Source organism: Talpa occidentalis, unplaced genomic scaffold (genome assembly GCF_014898055.3).
Source record: "Talpa occidentalis isolate TD23 unplaced genomic scaffold, MPIMG_talOcc4v2.1 talOcc4.8, whole genome shotgun sequence".
NCBI lineage: Eukaryota > Metazoa > Chordata > Mammalia > Eulipotyphla > Talpidae > Talpa > Talpa occidentalis.
Window position 1 is genome coordinate 30,690,524 of NW_023605194.1, and position 21,557 is coordinate 30,712,080.

General features: G+C 35.7%; 1 protein-coding gene across 4 annotated transcripts in view; it reads right to left on the reverse strand.

Annotated features, from left to right (window-relative positions):
* Positions 1 to 365: 365 nt before the first annotated feature.
* The window catches only part of MAPK8 (mitogen-activated protein kinase 8), a 66,162-nt gene continuing 44,970 nt past the window's right edge, over positions 366 to 21,557 (reverse strand). The window contains exons 7-12 of one of the 4 annotated variants that reach the window (XM_037497851.2): positions 18,704 to 18,775; positions 17,221 to 17,403; positions 16,868 to 16,992; positions 16,695 to 16,758; positions 7,492 to 7,569; positions 366 to 4,912 (exon numbers count right to left, since the gene is read on the reverse strand). In XM_037497851.2, the coding sequence (XP_037353748.1) occupies positions 4,767 to 4,912; positions 7,492 to 7,569; positions 16,695 to 16,758; positions 16,868 to 16,992; positions 17,221 to 17,403; positions 18,704 to 18,775 (668 nt within the window). In that variant the 3' untranslated portion in view covers positions 366 to 4,766. Of the gene's footprint in view, positions 4,918 to 7,491; positions 7,570 to 16,694; positions 16,759 to 16,867; positions 16,993 to 17,220; positions 17,404 to 18,703; positions 18,776 to 19,140; positions 19,213 to 21,557 lie in introns of all 4 variants that reach the window. The other 3 variants (XM_037497853.2, XM_037497852.2, XM_037497854.2) reach the window with 3 other exon arrangements.

A 21,557-nucleotide genomic window follows, 5' to 3' on the forward strand; every position in this document is an offset into this window, starting at 1 on the left:
AGAACATATGCATGGCATAAGTGTATGTCAAAGCTAAAATTACAGGTTTCAAAATAGATCCGTTAACAGTAGTTGTATTTGCCAAGTGGCCATCATGGCTGCTCTCTCTAGAGTTGTCAAGAACTAGGTTAAGGGCATTGAAGCAATTTCCCTTTTAGATAGTTTCCCCAGTGACTTCAAACAGCAGAAAGACAAGACTTGATAAACGAGAAAACCAGGATATTTTAGGTTATTTACAATCTGCATAAAATCCAGATCTCAGAAAGCTGCCCAATACTATCCCTTTTGTCCCAATCTACAGGAAGTCTTAAAATTGTCACATAAAATTTTTTACCACAAATTTACAACTTGCTTTCAATGAAAAAACTCTTCATTTCATAATTTTCATACCACTTTTTTCTTTTTTATTTAAAATATTATAACCAATTAACATACTAGATAACATTGTTTACATTCCAGTGGTGCATGTTTAATGACTAGGGCATAAATGATTAAAAACCACAATAATTATCTCAGCATTCTCTACAAAGTGCCCCATTTTGTTTTGTCTACAGGAGAGGAAAGGGAATGGAACACAGGGAAGGGAGTGGAATGAAGGAATGGCATCATATAGGGAAAAAAGGAAATGTTCATTATTATACTTAAGTTTTCAGGTTTTAAAACCTATTAAACAGGATAATCTGTAATGAGAAAATAGATGTCACAGTCCAGGTAGACAGCTAGTTTAGTTTAACTTCATCATTCAGCTAAAAGATTAAGAGCTTCTCAAAAATATACCAAATATCGGGCCTACAAAAGTAATTTATTTCTTCTTAAAATTTACTAAGATTTACTCCTTTTGTAAAATGTAAAGAATGGACTGGTATCACGAGCAGGTTTCCACTTACAAAAACAGAGAGTAATAATGTCCAACGAGCACATCTAACACAACTTTCCAAGATACACAGTGAAAGAATTTACACGTGAGTCTCTCTTACTGATGCAAGGTATATTTTACATACTGGTATTGTGTTGACATTGGCTATAAAGTATTTAACACACATTTATAATTCACACTCAGTAAAGATCTAACAGCAAGGGCAACAGCTTACTTGGGAAAGCATAGAAAATTAGTGTGAGGTAGTTCAATAAAAACCTAGTTTAATTTGTAAATTGTGAGAATAGAACATTGTGCAAAACTAATCCACAGGTATTATTTCTCAAAAGTTTCAGTAATGAAGAGAATCTAAACCAGAAATGGCCAGAAGTATTACTCTTACTAGACTCTCCTTAAGAGCACTTAACTAAGAGCAGTTAGTTTGAAATTAGGACTTTTGTTTTCCTTATTAGTTTTCTAATCATACCCCAAACTATACATTTCTGCTTCAATGCCCTTTACCTCTTCATCTTTCTTGCTATTAAGGAAAAACTGGTTTCCTCTGAATCAGGAAAAACCTAAGAGAGATCAATAGAAACACAATGTATACTAAAATGTAAAGGATATGGAGCGGCAACATTTAAGAGGCCTGCTAATGACAAAATAGTGGTGATTGGTTTTTCTACTGTTAAGAATTTACTGGGGGTCATGGGGCTTCATGCAGTCACTCTACAGCTAATGTATGACTAATGAACGACACTCACAAACTACAACAGTATCTTGAAAACAGACTGTTTTTACCTCAAAATGTTGTGCAGGCTTGTGCCTAGGCAACACTGAGTAGTTATAAGTCTTCATATGTGCAGCACATACTGGCCGATAACATAAACCAAGTCTTATCTATAACCCCAAAAAAGCTTCACTTGCCTGCTGCTGATATCACTGTCAGACACTGACCTCTTCTTCACCTTCATCTTTTAAGACAACAAAGCAGGATTAGCATGGAAGAGAATAATGAAAAGGCTTCCAGGAAAGCTTGCTGCTTTATATATAACCAAACTTCTCTGTATTGCTAAAGGGGTTATGTGGCAGCCTTCTCATTTAAGAGGTTGGCATTTCTCTTAGGAAGTCTGGTGTGAATGCACTATGCTCTTACCAACTTGAAAGCGTGCATACCAGGGACAACTAGCAGCCAAGAGTGTGTGACAAAATGAGAACTGTTGGGCAAACAGTATGAAAGAGTTGAGAAGTTCTATCTATATATATATTGTAATTAAGCAATCCCAACAGCACAATCATTTTACCAATGGTCAGTATACATCAAAGGGTAACAACAGTAACCAGGAAGACATGCAGAAAAAAATTAGTGTTCCTTTCCTAATCTATAAAGTTGAATGATAAATCTTGGCCAAAATAATTTTCTGGTAGTAAGTTGGGAATATTAAATATATAAAGCTGAAAAACCAAAATGATAAGATAAGCAAGGTACCTTTACATAAATACTGCTTGACAGAAGTTTTATTTATAAGTTCTCTTAAAAATATCCCACATATATTTAAGATGTTTTAAAGGTTCAAAAAGCTTCTAAAATAAATAGAACTAGAACATCCTTAGCCCAACAGATTGAAAAGAAGAGGGAAAGCTGTATTTAGATATTTTAAAAACCTAAACACAACATTTAATAAACAGATTTTGTTTTCAGGATATAACTTAAGTATTTTAGTCTATATTAACTAATAAGAATCTGTTTTCTCTGCAACAACTTAAACATGCTGGTTGGCAAGTGGTAGCTGGCATTTTACAACAAACGACACAGTAAAATCATGTGGTTTTCCTTGCTTAACCAAAATCTGTATCAATAGAGATGGCTTTATCAGCAATCAAACGTAAAATATGGGAATCTTCTGTCAGCATGTCAGTTGTTAAAGTGCAATAGTGAAATAATCTATTTTAGAGAAAATACAGCTAACTGTCAAACTAACAGAACACACTCATGTTCAACTTTTTGCTGAAATCCTAAATCCAAACCGGTTTCTACAATTAAAAGGGTATCATACTCTCAAAACTCTACTTTGGCAAATAAAATTAATGCACCATGTTGTGATGAAAAGGTTAGAAGTTTTAAGAGGTTGGAAATCATAACTTTAAACCATCAAAAACAAAGTTGCTATTTCAAAACATATATAAAGGCTAATGTAGTTTAATCCTAAGTATTGCACATTAACAATGACCTAAATAAAATACCTTACTCAAAAGAATTTTTGCATTATATATATGAATAACATGCTAATAGAACTTTCACAGAATGCATGTTGAGCTGCCCCAGTTCTTGCTCCTGGTGGTCATTAATACCAATACGTTTTCTGCCTAGAACCTTGTCACTTATGCATTTCCCAGTCAGTTCATTACATGAAATCCTTCTTGTTCCAAACAAAATAAACAAAAACAAAAAAAAACAAGGGGCCTGGGGCATTACAGACAATCTATTTCTGAGATAATGAGACTTCAATGACATTTTACTTAAGAAAAATTCAGTTATAGAGAAATAATTCTGCAGATATAAAATGTAAACAGTTAACATACACTTGTCAGGAGCAGCACCATTCTTACACTACTCAACATCCAAATTGCATGTTTTATTGAAAATCAGGTATAAAAAAATGAAACACTAAGACAAAATAATCACCACTTAAGCCTGCTCTGCTCAATGTGAAGAAACAGTCCTTAGAAAATGATATCCTATATATGGCTGTGTGCTACTATTTTCAGATGAACGGTATATTGCTCATTTGATACATTACACCTACAGAAATCTAAGTAGGTTTTGGAACCTCCCAACAGTTAGTACAAATATAATTATGCTAAACAGGTAGAATCAAATGGCCAAAAACACCATGCGAACCGGTGCTTAACTGACTGATACTTTAATAGGAAACTGGAAAGATCCAAGGATCTAAGGCTGCAGGAAAGGGAAAGACCAGACTCTAGATCATTGCTGGGACTTACAGCCTGAGCAGATTAACTCAGTGTATACAAAAAAAGGCTCATAGCTAGTAGAAATGAACCATCTGTTTATTTGTATTGAAATGCATTATTCATGAAGTATCCTCTTGACTTTATGTGATCATAAGTTTCAAGCATGCCACAAATTTGCAGCAAACACCATATTCTTTTCACTTATGTTGGGGGGGGCAGAGGGGAAGGAAGGTGGTGGCAGACACACAGTATCTTCAAAGACATATTCTAAATTATTCTGCCACTTAGACGATAGGGCTTTTTGCCAAAATTCATATAGGATAACCTACCAATTATAATAACTATGTTAAGATTGGCAAGTAGCAAATATTGGAGGTTTTCTTTTAACACGTTCATCATTTACAGTAGTTATTCCTGAATATGACTGGCTACAGGTTATATTCCCTCACTCCTCTGGGGTAAGTTCATTGATAAGCACATAACCCTGAAGGATAGCATCATGAACAAAACATTTGAAATAAATTCTAATAAAAAACTATAAAAATCTTAAATAATTCATGATATAGGCAAGTCACCACATAATAGTTGCTTTGATAAACAAAATCTTACAAAATCAGTAAAAAAAAATCAGCAGCATAAGATAAAGCAAATATGCAAAAATTTTAAACCATGATAAAATAATTAGGTTTACATTATACAGTTAATTACAGCAAAAATACAATACAGTTTTGTTGCTGTTTTAAAACACAACATAAGTTTTAAATTACATCACTTGAAATTAAAAAAAAATAAACTACTTTACTACAAAATGAATTCTACATTTTTGAAAAATCACTCAAAAATAAGACCACTGAATTGTTTTCAAAGTAGTTCTATCAATGACTAAACGATTCCCCATCCCTCCTACCTCCCCCACCCCCCAAGGCCCAAGTAGTCATCTACAGCAGCCCAGAGGTCCAGCTGATGCTTCTAGACTGCTGTCTGTATCCGAAGCCAAAGTCGGATCTGTTGACATTGAAGACACATCATTGACAGACGACGATGACGAAGGATGCTGAGAGCCACTGATCACTGCTGCACCTGTGCTATGAGAAACAAAACAGCAAATCAGTTGCAGAGAGAATTGCAGACCAAGTTACTTGTACTATACTACCTGGTAAATAATTTTTCTCTTAGGTTTAGAAAGCTTGCTGAAGATAAGTACAAGAGATATTCTACAGCAGAAAATTCTGAAAATGGCTGGAAACTTGGAGTCCTGGATTTTCTACTAATTTTTTTTCAGTTCAAGACAAGAATTTAAGCTGAGGCTACTTAAACGGTCTTACAGTAAGATTGATAATGTGCTTCAAAGTGTTTGTGAATAATGCTGATAACACCTGAAAAACCACCTATATTACATTTTGCTGGAGAGAGGATCTCAGAGAGATGTATGACTCAAAAAGCTAACTACTGTCCTATAAAAAAATGACTGATGATATATTTGTACTGTAAAGTCCAAACAACATTTCTGGTACATCCTGTTTTAAAGCAAAAATCATTAGAAATAATAAAATCATTTTCATTGGATATGAACTTAATTCAACTGTCCTGGTTTACATGAGCTAACTGGACTTGTTTGGGTCATTCAAGTGCCCTAGCTAGGTAGACTCGGGTCATGTTATTTCTATTCTAATATTTACTAACTGTAAATATGAATTTGTTAGAGTAGGGACAGAGTGTTTCCTTAGCCAAAAGTTGTCTAATAAGCATTTCCTGGATTTTAAAAAGTAATAGGAATATTTATCCTACAGAAAAACCCTCTCAAGGGAGTTGGGTTGGGAGGGCAGAGGTTAATGATACTGTGGGGTGGGAAATATGCTAAAGGTGATTCATACACTAAGAAGGTACTTTTCAATCACATGATAACTAAATAAAGGTCACCCCAAATATGAAAATATTTTATGGAGATTATCCAAGAGGACATTGATGAAGTAAAAGCAATAGTTTCCAAGTTGAGGACTAAGGAGAAGTTTCAGACACCCAAAATGCTGAAACTAGACAGGCTGAGCCACTGGTCCAGAACCCAGCATCTCAGTGTTTGAGATTATAACTCCATTCTGTCAAATAATGAGCAAAAAACCACATATATGAAAGATCCTCTGAGAGAGTTTCATCACATGCAATAAGAAAACAGCCAGGTGAGTAGGAACAGCAAATCTTTAGGTTGGTGTGGAGAGGACTTGGAGACAGAATGGAATAAAACAGAGAGAGACAGAGCAGGTGATAGAAGGTGAAATGGAAAAGGAAAGCAGATTTAGTACATCAGATCTGACAGAAGTAAAAAAAAGAAAAAAAAAAGATAACCTTCTAGACCCAAGAAAGGTCAGTTAGGTTCCCAGTCAGGGTAAAGTGAAGAAACTATACTTTCAACAATGTAATCCATACAACACTATAGAATGCACTTTTCTGACTGAAGGATACTCAATATCATGGTTAATTTTCAAGATTTGTATTGAAACTTTTAAATCATGAAGGCTTCTACCACATATACATTTTCATGTCTTTTTTTTAATTCAAATCTCTTAATCTGATAAAAATTAACTTTTAAATGTATAACCAGTTAGGTCTTTAATGTGAAAATTAAATACCTAAGGAAAAAAAAATACTTGTTTTCTGAACTTTAAAACAAATTCTTAAATATTTGAGTGGCAATAATATGGCAAATATTTACAGTATCTGGGTCATTTCCTTAAAGTCTTTACATACTCAAAGCATGCAAACTCACATTAATATTAGTCAAACCAAAATAAAGACAGGAAGGCAATTCAGTGGGAAAATAAATATATTTCATTTTTAAAAATCAAGTAAAAATGGTATTGTGATTATCTGGTAATTTGATTTGTCAAAGACCATTCTATGTTTTTGTATATAAGCAACAACAGAGTATTTTTATAACAGCTTAATTTACTAATACTCTTCTTTGCAAGCTGTTAATTGAGAATCCAGACTATGTCAAGTAATCTGTAGTCCTGTCCTCTCCACTACCTATTTTGTAACCATAGATAAGTATTGACCAACATCTAAATTTTTCACATATAAATTAAGAATATGACTGTTCTGCTATCTTATGAGATTAATGAGTTTACTCAAACATTTGACATCACTAGGGTATTATGCTGAAGTATAAAGGTCTCCTCAATAATGGACTTTTCAAATCCCACTCAAGTCTCTATCATGAACAGTTCAATTTTACTACTATATATCAATACAAAATCAATTAGTTAACCATGCTAGTAAAACATTTATAACTTTTTTTTACAACTAAATAGTAGGTAATTGTTGAAACCAACTTATATATTTAACGGGTCTATGTTATAATTTCTTCTTTAATGACAAGAATACAAAAAAAGTTTTAAAATTCTGTTCTTCAGTAGAATGTCAATGAAAGAAAAAGAAAAGATATGCACTTTATGAATATATTAGGTATGATGTATTGTTACAACAGTGTAGCAGTGCTTTTAAATTTAACTGCCAAATTGTTCTCCTTATAATGATTATAATGATTAAACTTTAAATTATGATGAAAGCAAATACTGAAAGAGCTATAGGTCTCAGGTCACTAACGGTCTCACAACACAAGAAGCAAAATGTGATTTAACCAAGCTTATATTGTAACCAACCTAAAGGAGAAGGTTGCCCCCGTATAACTCCATTCTTGGTTCGCTCCTCCAAGTCCATAACTTCCTTGTATATTAATTCTGAAAAAGACATTAACAAAAACAAACTGTTCAAAGCCTGAGAACCAAGCTCACAAGATGTTTTAAGCAAAAATTTACACACATTAAGTACTTTAAATGGTGTCCTTACAATGGCAGAGGTTCTGCAAGTGTTAGCCTAATATTCAAAGGTGTTGTTAATTCCTCAATCCTTACCCATAAATTATTTTGAAAGAAACAAAATCTCTGCCTAACTAATGTTCCTAAAGTTAGATTAAGAATAGTGCTGAATTTAGAAGTTTTATCTTTCTTACTCCACCAGAACTTTGTAATATACCATACTATACCATACCACGTATCATTGTGTACTGAAAGACTTGCTTAATTCTGTCTCTGTGAGAACTAGAACCATGTTTGTCTTATTCACTTCTATTTCCTGATCCCTGGCATAGTACCTGGTACACTGTAGATGCTTGCCCACATACCTGTTAAGATTTTAAATCAGAGTGTGTGGAAGTTGCTTTTATCAGAGTGGAGTATAAATACATTCCTACTAGGGGAAAAGAAGCAGGCAGCTACACTGTCTCTGTCAAGATTTTCCATGGAAATCTTATTCTTTTACCAGGTGTCTGGGCAGTAGGTAGACTGTTGTGAGGTCTGCTCCTAATAAAAAGATACACCAGATGCTGCCTTGCTTGTGTGTACTCCTGTCCTGTATTTTTTTAAGTAATCTTGATGTCAACTGTGATCTGCCTTGTCAGTCTGAATATCTACTTAAGAAGAATTTTCTGGGACTAGGGGCGGAGCAACATGGCGGCGAGGAGACGCTGCGAGTAAGATCTCCCATTAAAAAAAGTTAATAGGGAGGAAAAGCGGCAGGTCCCAGTGAGAACTGAGACAGGGAAGATAAACGGACGACTCCAGCAAACTGCCCGAAGAAGAAAGTTGCCATAAAAGAGGACGAGAAGGGAGGGAAGCGCAGAACCCTGCTCCCCTCCCCCGCCCACAGAGGCGGCACTCTCCGACCGGCAGAGACGAGGGAAACAACAAACCAAAACGCCCAACAAGAAAAACGGATGCAGCAAGTGGGACTGTGAGTGGAAAGGAACTATTTCAGCCACCACACCCCGTGAACGGGAGCTGAGGCGAACCCTGCAGGATCCGCCGCGGAGGTGAGCTCCAGGCGCCAGTAAAGAGAGCCCCGCCCACCAGGAGGAGCCCAGCACCAGCACACAGCCCCGGCCGCCTGGTAAGCTTGCGCGAAAGCGGCGCTCGGATTGCAGCTGCCCAGGGCCCTGCGCCTGCGACCTAGGCTTGCGGGGAGACGGCGGAGGCCCTCCCTGAGTGAGCAGGAACAAGGTGCCCAGGCAGGGGAGCGGGATTCAAAAGGCGCCATTCCCGCGCCACTGATCTGGGCTATAGCCCGCGTCCTGGAACTGAGGGCTTTGGAACTGAGACCCGGGCGGAGGCCCTCCCTGAGTGAGCAGGAACAAGGCGCCCAGGCAGGGGAGCGGGATTCAAAAGGCGCCATTCCCACGCCACTGATCTGGGCTACAGCCCGCGTCATGGAACTGAGGGCTTTGGAACTGAGACCCGGGGCACGAAATTAGGGGCGTGGGTTCCCCACGACGGTGGGGCACAAGGCAGACACAGCACCCCAAAGCCGTTGAGGTGTACCCTACCATCCCCGCTCTGCTCCCTGTCCCACTGGGTGGAAAATCAGCTCCCCAAGGGCTCTAGGAGAGATCTCTGGTGCCACCTAGCGACTTGACCCCAGCACAGGCTACTGAAGGAGCTAGTGGCCAGCTGGGGAGTTAGCCCACACCGGGCCCCTTCTGAACAAGTAGTCTGAGCCCACAGGGAGAGCGAGCACCCACAGCCGGGGCAGACCAGGCGCGCAGAATAGTGTGCCTGAGACCAGAAGCACAGGGAGTGTGTCCCAAATCACCATTTTAGAACAGGGACATTTCTTCAGTAAAGACTACCTGCAGAAGGCTTCCTCAGGAGCCAGAGGTGAGCGGGGGAAGTTCGCCCACGCCAGACCCCCTCTGGCCTGCAGTCCAAGCCCAGAGGGGAGCAGGAACCCACCGCCGGGGCAGACCAGGCGCACAGGGGAGTGTGTCCCCACATCGGCATTTTAGAACAGGGACCTTTCTCCAGTAAAGGCTGCTTGAAACTGACAGATGACTCCTGGAAGAACCAGAGGGGAACAGAGAAGCCCACCCAAGATGCCGGCAAGTCCCAACAACACAGTGTCCCAACGCATACGGCAAATTAGAAAACAGACAGTAGGGAGGAGAAGAACCACACGCAACCTAGCAACTCTCCAGAGAAAAAGCACACCACAAAAAGAAAGCCAGCCCCAGATTGCAACGACAATAACTTGGAAGAATTTCTGAGCCTTCCAGAAAGAGAATTTAAAATTGCCGTGATTAAAAAACTGACAGAAGTCATAAAGGAAAACAATGATAAGGGAAAAATAATCAACGATCAGAAGAATGCAATTGAGTCCCTAGAGAGGGAAAACAATGGTCAGAAGAAAGAAATTGAGTCCCTAAAGAGGGAAGTAAAAGAAATGCAGGAGATCAAAGAATTAATGGAAGAACTAAAGAATTCTGGGAAAAGCAATGAAAGCAGAATAGATGAAATGGAAGAACGAATAAGTAATCTTGAAGACACAGAAATAAAAAGAACCAAAACAGAGAAGGAAAGAGAAGTACGAAGAAAAAGAACGAAGAAAGACTTCGGGAACTATCGGACTCCATGAGGAAAGGAAATATAAGAGTTATAGGAATACCAGAAGGAGAGGAGAGAGATGTAGGAACAGAGAAAATATTCAAAGAGATAATTGAAGAGAACTTCCCAAATGTGAAGAAGGAGCTGAAAATTGATATACAAGAAGCAAGAAGAACACCAAACTTCCACGACGAAAGGAAAAATACAGCAAGACACATAATAGTAAAGCTCCCAAGAATCCAGGACAAGGAAAAAATAATGAAGCTGGCAAGAGGGAAGAAACAGATAACATTCAAAGGAAAACCAATCAGGCTGACATCAGACTTCTCCGAAGAAACACTACGGGCAAGGAGAGAGTGGAGGGACATAGTCAACAGACTCCAAGAAAACAGATGCCAACCAAGAATACTCTATCCCGCAAAGCTCTCCTTCCTCTTTGAAGAAAGAATATGGACCTTCCCAGACAAACAGAAACTCCGGAATTTCATTGCAACTAAACCCCCACTCCAAAAAATACTACAAGGAGTTCTAAAGCCAGAACCTCAGAGCGACGAATAACAATGAAAGAAGGCCAAAAAAAAAAAAAAAGTTATTAAAAGAATAAATAAATAAAATCAAAGGAAAGACAAACACAATGGCAAATACAGATGTTAACATATCAATATTAACTCTAAATGTAAATGGACTAAACTCTTCAATAAAAAGACACAGAGTTGCAGCCTGGATTAAGAAACAAAACCCAACCTTTTGCTGTCTCCAGGAAACACATTTAGCTACAAAAGATAAAAATAGGCTCAAAGTTAAAGGATGGAAAACAATCCTACAAGCAAATGGACCAAAAAAGAAAGCAGGAACAGCTATACTTATATCAGATAAAACAGATTTCAAACTCAAAAAGATAAAAAGAGACCCCAATGGTCACTACATTATGATCAAGGGGACAATACTTCAAGAAGAAATAACACTCATTAACATATACTCACCAAACGAAGGAGCACCAAAATATATCAGACAACTATTGTCCTCTCTGAAAACAGACATCAGAGAAAACACATACGTAGTGGGAGACTTCAACACACCACTATCAACAATGGATAGATCAACAAGACAAAAAATAAGTAAAGAAACCAAAGCTCTAAATAAAGACCTAGAGCAATTGGGCTTAACAGACATCTATAGAACACTAAACCCCAAAAAAACGGAGTACACATTTTTCTCAAGCGCACACGGATCATTCTCCAGGATCGATCACATACTGGGGCACAAGACAAACATCAACAGATACACCAAGATTGAAATCATATCAACCATCTTTTCTGACCATGAAGGCATCAAACTAGAAATAAACCATAAAAAGAAGGCAAGGAACTTTCCTACCTCATGGAGATTAAAAACCACACTACTGGAAGACCATTGGACTAATGAGGAGATCAAAGAAGAAATTAAAAAATTTTTTGAATTGAACGACAAGGAGGACACCAATATCCTAAATGTATGGGATGCAGCAAAAGCAGTAATAAGAGGAAAATATATAGCAATAGAAGCTCACATCAAGAAACAAGAAAGAACGCAAAGAAACAACCTAATCTCGAAGCTCAAAGATCTAGAAAAAGAACAACAAGAAAACCCAAAACCAGTAGAAGAAAAGAAATAATAAAAACCAAAGCAGAAATAAATGAAATTGAAACTAAAAAAACAATCCAAAAGATCAATGAAACCAAGAGCTGGTTCTTTGAAAAAATCAATAAAATATACAAACCCCTAGCCAGGCTCACAAAGGAAAAAAGGGAGAAAGCACAAATAAACAGGATCATCAATGAAAGAGGAGAAATCACAACGGACACAGCAGAAATCAAAAGAATAATCAGTAACTACTATGAACAGTTATATGGAAACAAGTTTAACAATCTAGAGGAGATGGACAAATTCCTACAACTCTACAATCACCCAAAGCTAGATAAAGAAGAAATAGAACACCTAAACAGACCAATTACAATTAGCGAAATTGAAATGGTAATCAAAAACCTCCCAAAAACAAAAGCCCAGGACCTGATGGATTTACAAATGAATTCTACCAAACATTCAGAGACGAATTAGTGCCTATCCTTCACAAACTCTTCCAAAAAATTGAGAAGGAAGGGACAATACCAAACACGTTCTATGAAGCCAACATTACACTAATACCAAAACCGAACAAGGACAACACAAAAAAGGAAAACTACATGCCAATCTCCCTAATGAACACTGATGCAAAAATCCTCAATAAAATTTTAGCTATCAGAATCCAACAATGTATCCATAAGATAATTCACCACGACCAAGTTGGATTCATTCCAGGGGCACAAGGATGGTTTAACATCCGAAAATCAATCAACGTTATCCAACACATCAACAAAAAGAAATATAAAAACCATATGATAATATCAATAGATGCTGAGAAAGCTTTCGACAAAGTGCAACACCCATTCATGATAAAAGCCCTTGAAGTTCTTGGGATACAAGGAACATACCTCAACATCATAAAGGCCATCTATGACAAGCCAACAGCCAGTATCATTCTCAATGGTGAAAAGCTGAAAGCAATTCCATTAAGATCTGGAACAAGACAAGGATGTCCACTCTCACCATTGCTTTTCAATATAATACTGGAAGTCCTAGCCAGGGCAATAAGACAAGAGAAAGACATCCAAGGAATCCAAATAGGAAAAGAAGAAGTCAAACTATCACTATTTGCAGACGATATGATATTATACATAGAGAACCCCAAAAACTCCACAGAAAAGCTAATTCAACTCATCAATCAGTTCAGTAAAGTGGCAGGATACAAAATCAACACGCAAAAGTCAGTAGCCTTCCTATACACAAACAATAAATCTGAAGAAGAAGAAATCGAAAAGACCATCCCTTTTGTTCTTGAAACAAAAAAAATCAAATATTTGGGAATAAATCTAACAAAAGAGGTAAAGGACCTATACAAAGAAAACTATAAAACACTGTTAAAAGAAATAGAAGAAGACACAAAGAAATGGAGAGACATCCCCTGCTCATGGATTGGAAGAATAAACATTATTAAAATGGCCATCCTTCCAAAAGCAATATACAGATTCAATGCTATTCCAATCAAAATTTCAATGTCATTCTTCAAAGAAATAGAAAAATTATTGATGAAATTCATATGGAATCACAAAAAACCCGAATAGCCAAAGCTCTCCTGAAAAAAAAAGAAGGGAATGGAGGCATCAGACTCCCAGACTTCAAACTATACTACAAAGCCATAATCATCAAAACTGCATGGTATTGGAACAAGAACAGACATACAGACCAATGGAATCGAATAGAAAATCCAGAAATAAACCCACAGATTTATGGTCAACTAATCTTTGACAAAGGAGCAAAGACTATGCATTGGAGCAAAGAAAGTTTGTTCAATAAATGGTGCTGGGAAAACTGGGTCGCTACATGCAAAAGAATGAAGCTTGACCACCACCTCACACCATACACAAAAATCAACTCAAAATGGATTAAAGAACTAGACATAAGACCTGAAACCATAAAATATATAGAAGGAAATATAGGCGAAACACTACGTGATTTGCACATCAAAGACATCTTTACAGACACATCACCCAAAGCAGTGATAGTGAAGGCAAAGATAAACAGCTGGGACTATATCAAATTAAAGAGCTTTTGCACAGCAAAAGAGACAATAACAAAAACAAAGAGAAACCCCACCAACTGGGAGAACATTTTTGCACCCAACACTAATGATAAAGGACTGATCACAAAAATCTGCAAAGAGCTGATGAGACTCAACAACAACAAAGAAAATAATCCAGTCAAAAAATGGGCAGAAGAGCTTAAAAGAAACTTCTCTGAAGAGGAAATGCAAATGGCCAACAGGCATATGAAAAAATGTTCAACATCACTTGTCATCAGGGAAATGCAAATCAAAACTACCATGAGATACCATCTTACACCAGTGAGAATGGCACATATTAAAAAAACTAGCAACAACAAATGTTGGCGAGGGTGTGGAGAAAAAGGAACTCTTCTGCACTGTTGGTGGGAGTGCAAACTGGTCCAACCACTGTGGAAAGCTGTGTGGAGATTTCTGGACCTACTAAACATAGAGCTTCCATATGACCCAGCAATTCCACTCCTAGGTATTTACCCAAAGGACACAGAAACATCAATTCCAAAGAACACCTGCACCCCTATGTTTATAGCAGCACTGTTTACAATAGCTAAGCTTTGGAAACAACCCAAATGCCCAAAAATAGATGACTGGATCAAGAAGATGTGGTACATATATACCATGGAATATTACTCAGCATTCAAAAAAGATAAACACATGCAATTTGCTGCAACATGGATGGCGCTGGAAGGGATCATGCTCAGCGAAATAAGCCAAAAAGAAAAAGAAAAATACCGGATGGTCTCACTCATAGCAGGAATCTAGAAAACTTAAATAATGGACCAGGAAAATGAAAAACTATAAGAAAGTGAAAATCAAAATCAACAAAAAACTATGAACCAGAGACACTTTTAGGGGGGCGGGGGCGGGAGGGGAGGGATTGGGGTCAGAATGGGGGGCGGCAATTGTATGGGGAATATAACAATAAAATTTATAAAAAAAAAAAAAAAACAAATATATGATATTAAAATATATTATCATAAAAAAAAAAAAAAAAAAAAAAAGAATTTTCTGGTGAATGCTACCACACCATTCTTCATCTTCTCTTTGGGTCATGGAAGTCTCTGAGATTTGCATAAATGCAGTAAATCCTCCTCTGAAAAAATATACATGCAAAAAATGTTCCACAAAATTTTAAGCCATCTGTAATTCTTAAACTTTGGATGAAGAGCCTCTGATTACAGAATATGACAACATTTATGCTGGTCAATAGTTAAACAAATGGATATATTGTAACAAACATGAGCTAGAGACACCTAATTTTGCCTGCTATGGTAACCTTCTTGGGCTTGGAACTAGAAAAAGCAGTGTGTATGAATGGCCTTGGTAATAAATTTTTACTATGATGCTAAAACTCAAGCAGATCTTGACAAAAGTAGTACTGAACTATACTTGGGGGTAGGAAAAAAAGGTAGACTAAAGGCAAACATTCTTAAAGTAATCAAAAATGTTAGATATAGCTGTATACAAACAAAAATACTACGTTTCAATGATTATAAATTGTACTTTTTCATAGATTACTATCTCTGAAATTGGGTGCAGTGCAACTGGCAGTGTTTTCTCTTTCTTACTGGTACATAACCATGTGTTTTACAATAGGTGATCTATTACGAGTCTATGAAATACCATAAATGTCTATTGTAAATGTAATGATACATACAAATATCAGGTAGATATTAATACATATTCTGGCCCACAGTTCTACCTGTATATTACTTGTTACAATACATTCTATCCCTTTCCATCATTCTGGTGGGCTCTACAGAGTCTAAATATGTGTCTTCCAAAGACAACTTGTAGAAAACTAATCTCTAGGAACTCCTGAGAAGAATCATATTTTTTTCTCTCCTCCCAAATAATTTATAAACACACACGCACACATAGACGTGTGTGCGTATGTATGTTCAGATCTATACCTCCCTGTTAGTCCCTTTTACCTTCCCACTACGCAGGTTCTTAGTTGTTTGTAATATGTCTTCTGTCTCCATTTTAAGATTAGGCAAGAAATGCAGGTCAAATGACTTACCCAAAGTCATGTAACCATAAAAGGGGTAAGAACATTGATAACAACACAAATGAAGGTAAACTGGATCTAGGTATTACCTGGCCCAAATGTCATCATTGCATCTTTCAAAGAAAGAAAAATTTTAACATTTCCATGACTATCAAGGTATTAATATTCACCTGCATTCATAAAATTACAGATTTGCAAATATTAAAAAAAATCTCACTCTGTTGGCAAGGGTAGGGGTAAAATAGCTTATACAACGCTGATAGAAATGTGAACTGCTGTAATTTCTTTGGAGAGTAATTTGAGAATAATTGTAAAATATCCATTGGTCAGGCATATCTCCTAGGAGTTTTCTTTGTATTAAGATATAATCACATATATATCAATAAAGTAAGTGTACAAAGTATACAGCCATTTATGATCAAAACAAGCTAGGATAAGAGAAGGGTGCGATACCAAACACACATATTTGTCTGTTTGGAGACTATGGAAGAACACAAAGGTTCCAAAAAGTGCTCATATTTCTGTGTCTGGGAGAGAGGGGGCATGAGAGATTAGGATTAACTCAGGGAGGGAGGGAGACCTTCTACTTTGGTGAAAATTATCATATTACCAAATATCATGACTGACAGAAAATATCTTTAATTTTCCTAATGTGATGAATAAATCAGTATAAAAAGCCAGGAGCCATTTCTGTTTCATCTCTAGGAATCCAGTGCACATTACCTTTCCATTCTTCTATTGTGTGTTCCCTTTCATCTAACTGTTTATCAGGTATTTTTGGTGGTGGCTGAAAAACATTAAGACAACAATAAATGAAAAGGTTTCCTTCAAAACCTAACTTTAATTCTAACTCTTAAGATTAAGTACAATGTATTCTTTAAGCATTAAGAACTTACAGCTTCTGCTTCAGAAGGATCATACCAGACATTGATATATGGGTGCTGAAGAGCTTCATCTACAGAGATTCTTTTAGATGCATCAATTACCAGCATTTTGGATAACAAATCCCTTGCCTGACTGGCTGCAGAAATAATGATGTTAATGTACATATATTCTCATAAAGGCTGTTAAATTATCGACATATTTCAGAAATTTGTAATTATCATTTAGCAAAAAATGTAAGTTTCAAAAAGAAGAGATTTATCCGACCATCCAGCAATAACTTTGGGTCATGTCCCATAAAAATAATGAATACACACACACACACACACACACACACAGATTAAATATATATATTTATAAAAAGTACCTTTAAGTTTGTTGTGTTCTGAGTCAGCTGGGAAAAGTACATCGGGGAAAAGCTTTTCAAAGCTATATCCAGCATATTTAGGTCTGTTTTCAACATAAGTCCTTACTGTTGGTTGCAGTTTCTTCATGAATTCAGGACATGGTGTTCCAAGCTGTTCAATAACTTTATTCCACTGATCAATATCTATTATCAAGTAGCTAAGAAAAATACTCTGTATCTAATGTTCAACACATTAGTCATATCCAATTAGAGTAAAAAGAAAATGGCAATTTAAGAAAAATCCCTAGAAAGAATGTGGCAGTTATAAATCTTATAGGTTATAGTCACCTTGCAAAATGCTATGATCTTAGGTGAACAGAAAGGATCAATAAACAAGCTTTGCAATCTTATTTATTGTGTGTGTCTAATAACACTGATTTTATCATAAAAATGAAAGCTTAACCTCACAAATTCTAAATACAAGGAACTCAAGTAATAATAAAATTGCTATCCACAGTTACTCTATATGTAAACTGCACACAATTCTAGAATACAACATTTTGCCTTTTATCAATCTTATCAAAAAATATGAAAGCATTTCCTAGAGGATAAAAAAATACTTCTTATACTCTGTCCTGGTTTTCTGAGTTTTCCAGAAAATGGCTTTGATAAAAGTGGCATTTTCTTTTTTAACTTGTGTTAATAAATTTTTTTAAAGCTCTGAAACTTACAAAATGATTTGGTGTTTTATACTTCTAAGGTTCGTATTCTCTAATCTCCTTTCTCCTAGTCTATAGCACTCCCTGCAGACTAAGACCTAAAAAACCTTCGTATTGTAAATCTACTTAATATGGCTTCCCTACTCCTTCTAGTAACACAATTCTAAGTATTACAAATTGACAAACATGTAACAAATCACTGCTAATACAAATATTAAAAACAGAAGAACAAAAAGCATGAACCCAAATCTACTCATCACTATATAAAACTATTACTGCTGAAGTTCTCAGATGAAAAAAAAGATCAGTATGTTGAGTAATGAGAACAACTAAAAACCACAAAACGCACGGAACATAAACAAAAATGAAGATATGATGAGGGGGAGGGAGAGGGAGGGAGAACAAAAGAAAAGGATGGTCAAAAGCAAAAGACAGTTCCAAAATTCAAATTTAATTCCTAAATACTTACAGATTTACTCAAGTATCTAATTATTAGAAAAATTTGAATGCAAGCCATGATTTTTGATTTAGGTTAGATAAATCAACTCAAAGCCAGCAAGTAGTTATAGGTAGTTGTACTTGAGCAGTTTTCAGAATTAACATATGAAACAATCAATAAATGAGGGAAAGGAAAGTCTGTCAAATAGTAGGTGGTATTTTGAAAAAGTAATTTAGCAATACTTTATTATTAGGGAGAGACAAAATACATTATACCTGACCAAGCTGAAGTGCTATCATACATTTTGACCTTTAGAAACTACATTTTAGGCCAAAGATAAGGATACGATCTGTACCTGGGAACAAAACACCACCTTTGATCATTTCTCCCATGATGCACCCAACTGACCAAATGTCAACTGAAAACAAAATGCAATGACATTAACATAAAGATTTTGGTTAAAATAAAAAAATATAGAAACAGTAAAAAAAAAAAAAAATCACGCACACCATGTATACTTCAAAATTATAAAAGCAGTATAAAATAAAAATGAGTGACAGTGAATGTGCTCTAACTACCAGCAGAGACTGTATGTCCTACTGCCAGATGCAGCCTACAAATACTTCAGCTTCTTATCTCAACAATTTTTGAACTATAATAGCCACAAACTTTGTCTATTTAAGAAAAACCCTTATGTATGAATGTACCATATTCATTTTCATTAGCAAACATAAGGAAGCTCATCACCTAACTAATTAAACTGCTGCAGCAGCACAAGGATACAGTCCCTTCCTGGAAAGAGGATTTTGTGGCAAACCATTTCTCCCATAATGCACCCCACAGACCATAAATCCACTATATGTTTGCAGCACAAAAGAAGGAAAAGCAAAGCAAAAGGTTGTTAAAATCAAAGAAGCATAATATGACTGCATTATATAAAAACTGCAAAACATCACAAAAAGAAAAAAGTGATTGTAATTTCAGCTAATGGAATATTTAAAACAAATTATTTTTCAAAAGGTTTTGATTCATGAAAGCAAATATGGAGTATGGTCTTTTACTACATATCTAATTTTAAAGTGAGAGCTATGCACAGAAATCACATAATTAAAAAACCTACACATTTCACTGAAAATTTGTTTATAAAATATAAGATAAACACAGACTTTGTTAGTAAGTCTGAAAATTCATACAAGGTAGCCAAAAAAAACAACAAACAAACCTGATAACCATTTTGTGGTTCAACTGTGCATTGTACTCTCTCTTTAAGGCAAATAAAGAAAAAAAGCATGAGCAGAAATAATCTAGTGTATTACAATATTTAACAGAAAGAATGCATTTCTATGAATAAGTATAGTGAAAAAGTTCATATAAAGCTCTTCAGAAAATTTCTAACTGGTTCATAAATTGATTTCAGAAGTGCTATGTTTATTTTGAATTGGAAGTCATTTGTTTTCTTGGCAACTTCATACTACATTTACTCAACTATCCTAAAAGGAACAAATGTGTAGAGAATGAAAATCAACTAAGAAAACTTAGTAAAAAGAAGTATATTTCACATTTTCCATTTAAAAGATTTTCAAACCCATAAAATCAAACTGCTATTGGCTTGAAGTTACTTTTGCCTGGATACATTATGAAATTTCCCACAGATTTATTATCTACAGAATCTCCTAGACTTACAGATCATACATGATTTAAGGAAAAAAGCCTTAGAAACTTGCATTTGTTTTTAAAGTTTGAAGGCCCAAATTTTTAAACAGCAAAAGAGGAAAGGGGAGGAATGATATTAAAGCTATACCTTTTACCTACATTGCAGGATTTAAGAAATTAAAGCCTGTATTTTCTAATACACTTTTTTTTTTAATAAGAAGTCTGCCAGTTCATTACAAAATATGAGATGCTAAATAGGAAATAATTTTGGAAATCCTCTGGAACTAAAATTCATCTATAATTTCATATTAAAACACATACAAACTCTTTTATGTTTATCGCATGATTCAATTTTCATGGGTAAAATTTAGAAGAAATGTTAATTAATACACAAATCAATTCAGCAAACATTTTTCCAGGGTTTTTATCTTTAGCAAAAATATATTACAGTAAGTTTTCCCTCTAAAATAACCAGCTTATGTAGGCAACTTAAGAAAAACATACTTTAAGATAGTAATTGGGTCAATGAAGACTTTCTAAGAACATGCTAAGCTTAAACCATAGACAAACTAGCTTTATAGGGTCTAAATGCTTAGTTAGTAGGCAGTTAAAATATATCCCATTATATCACACTTTTCAAACAGCTTTGAGGTAGTTTGTCATAAAAGACACATAAAACAAAGTTGTTAAAACAAGTGATGGTTGGCAGGGGTGGTGTGTTAGTGTCACTAAAAGAAGGAAGTTCTTAAATTTAACTTTGCAGGCTAGTTATCTTGATTATCTGACTTGGTTTCCTAGGGGGGAAAAGGCAAAAAGGTGAGCTACATGCTACTTATGTGGAACCAGGAAGCATGTTAATTCTTTATATGACAGTTTTACTTGGTGCTAACTTACGGTAGGGAGCTTGTCCCAAAATCACATATATAGGATACTGTGTGACATATTACACAATGTCTATGAGAATCAATGGCTTTACAGCACATGCAAAAGCAATATTCATGCTGGCCAGTTGATGTATCAATTCTCAAAAGAAAAAAAAAAAGAGTAGCACTAAATCCAATTTAATGGATTCTACAGGTATAAGACAATTTTAGGTGGAGAGCAAGAAAACAAAACTGCATGTTTAAGAAAAGAACAGTAAAAGTTTAAAATATTTGTTTTAATTAGCTTGGAAAAGGAAAGGAAATTAAGCTAGAATTCCTAATTCATTATTATCTTTTATCAGAAAGAATCCTGAAGGGTGATTTAACACAGTTTCCTGATTCACTGTGAACTGCTGTTCCGGATTTCTTGTTAGGAAAAATGTCTAGGTTCTATTCTGGAGAATACAGTTGACCCTTGACCAACACAGGTTTAAACTGTGCACGTCTATTTATACTCGGATTTTTTAAAATAACTACATTAGAAACATTTTTAAGATTTATCACAACTTGAAAAAACTTTCATATGAAGCAAACAGTCTAGAAATATGAAAAAGTTATGTTGTAAATGCATAAAATACGTGTAAGCAAATAATAGTCTATATTTAGGGGTAGCTGGGGGCAAAA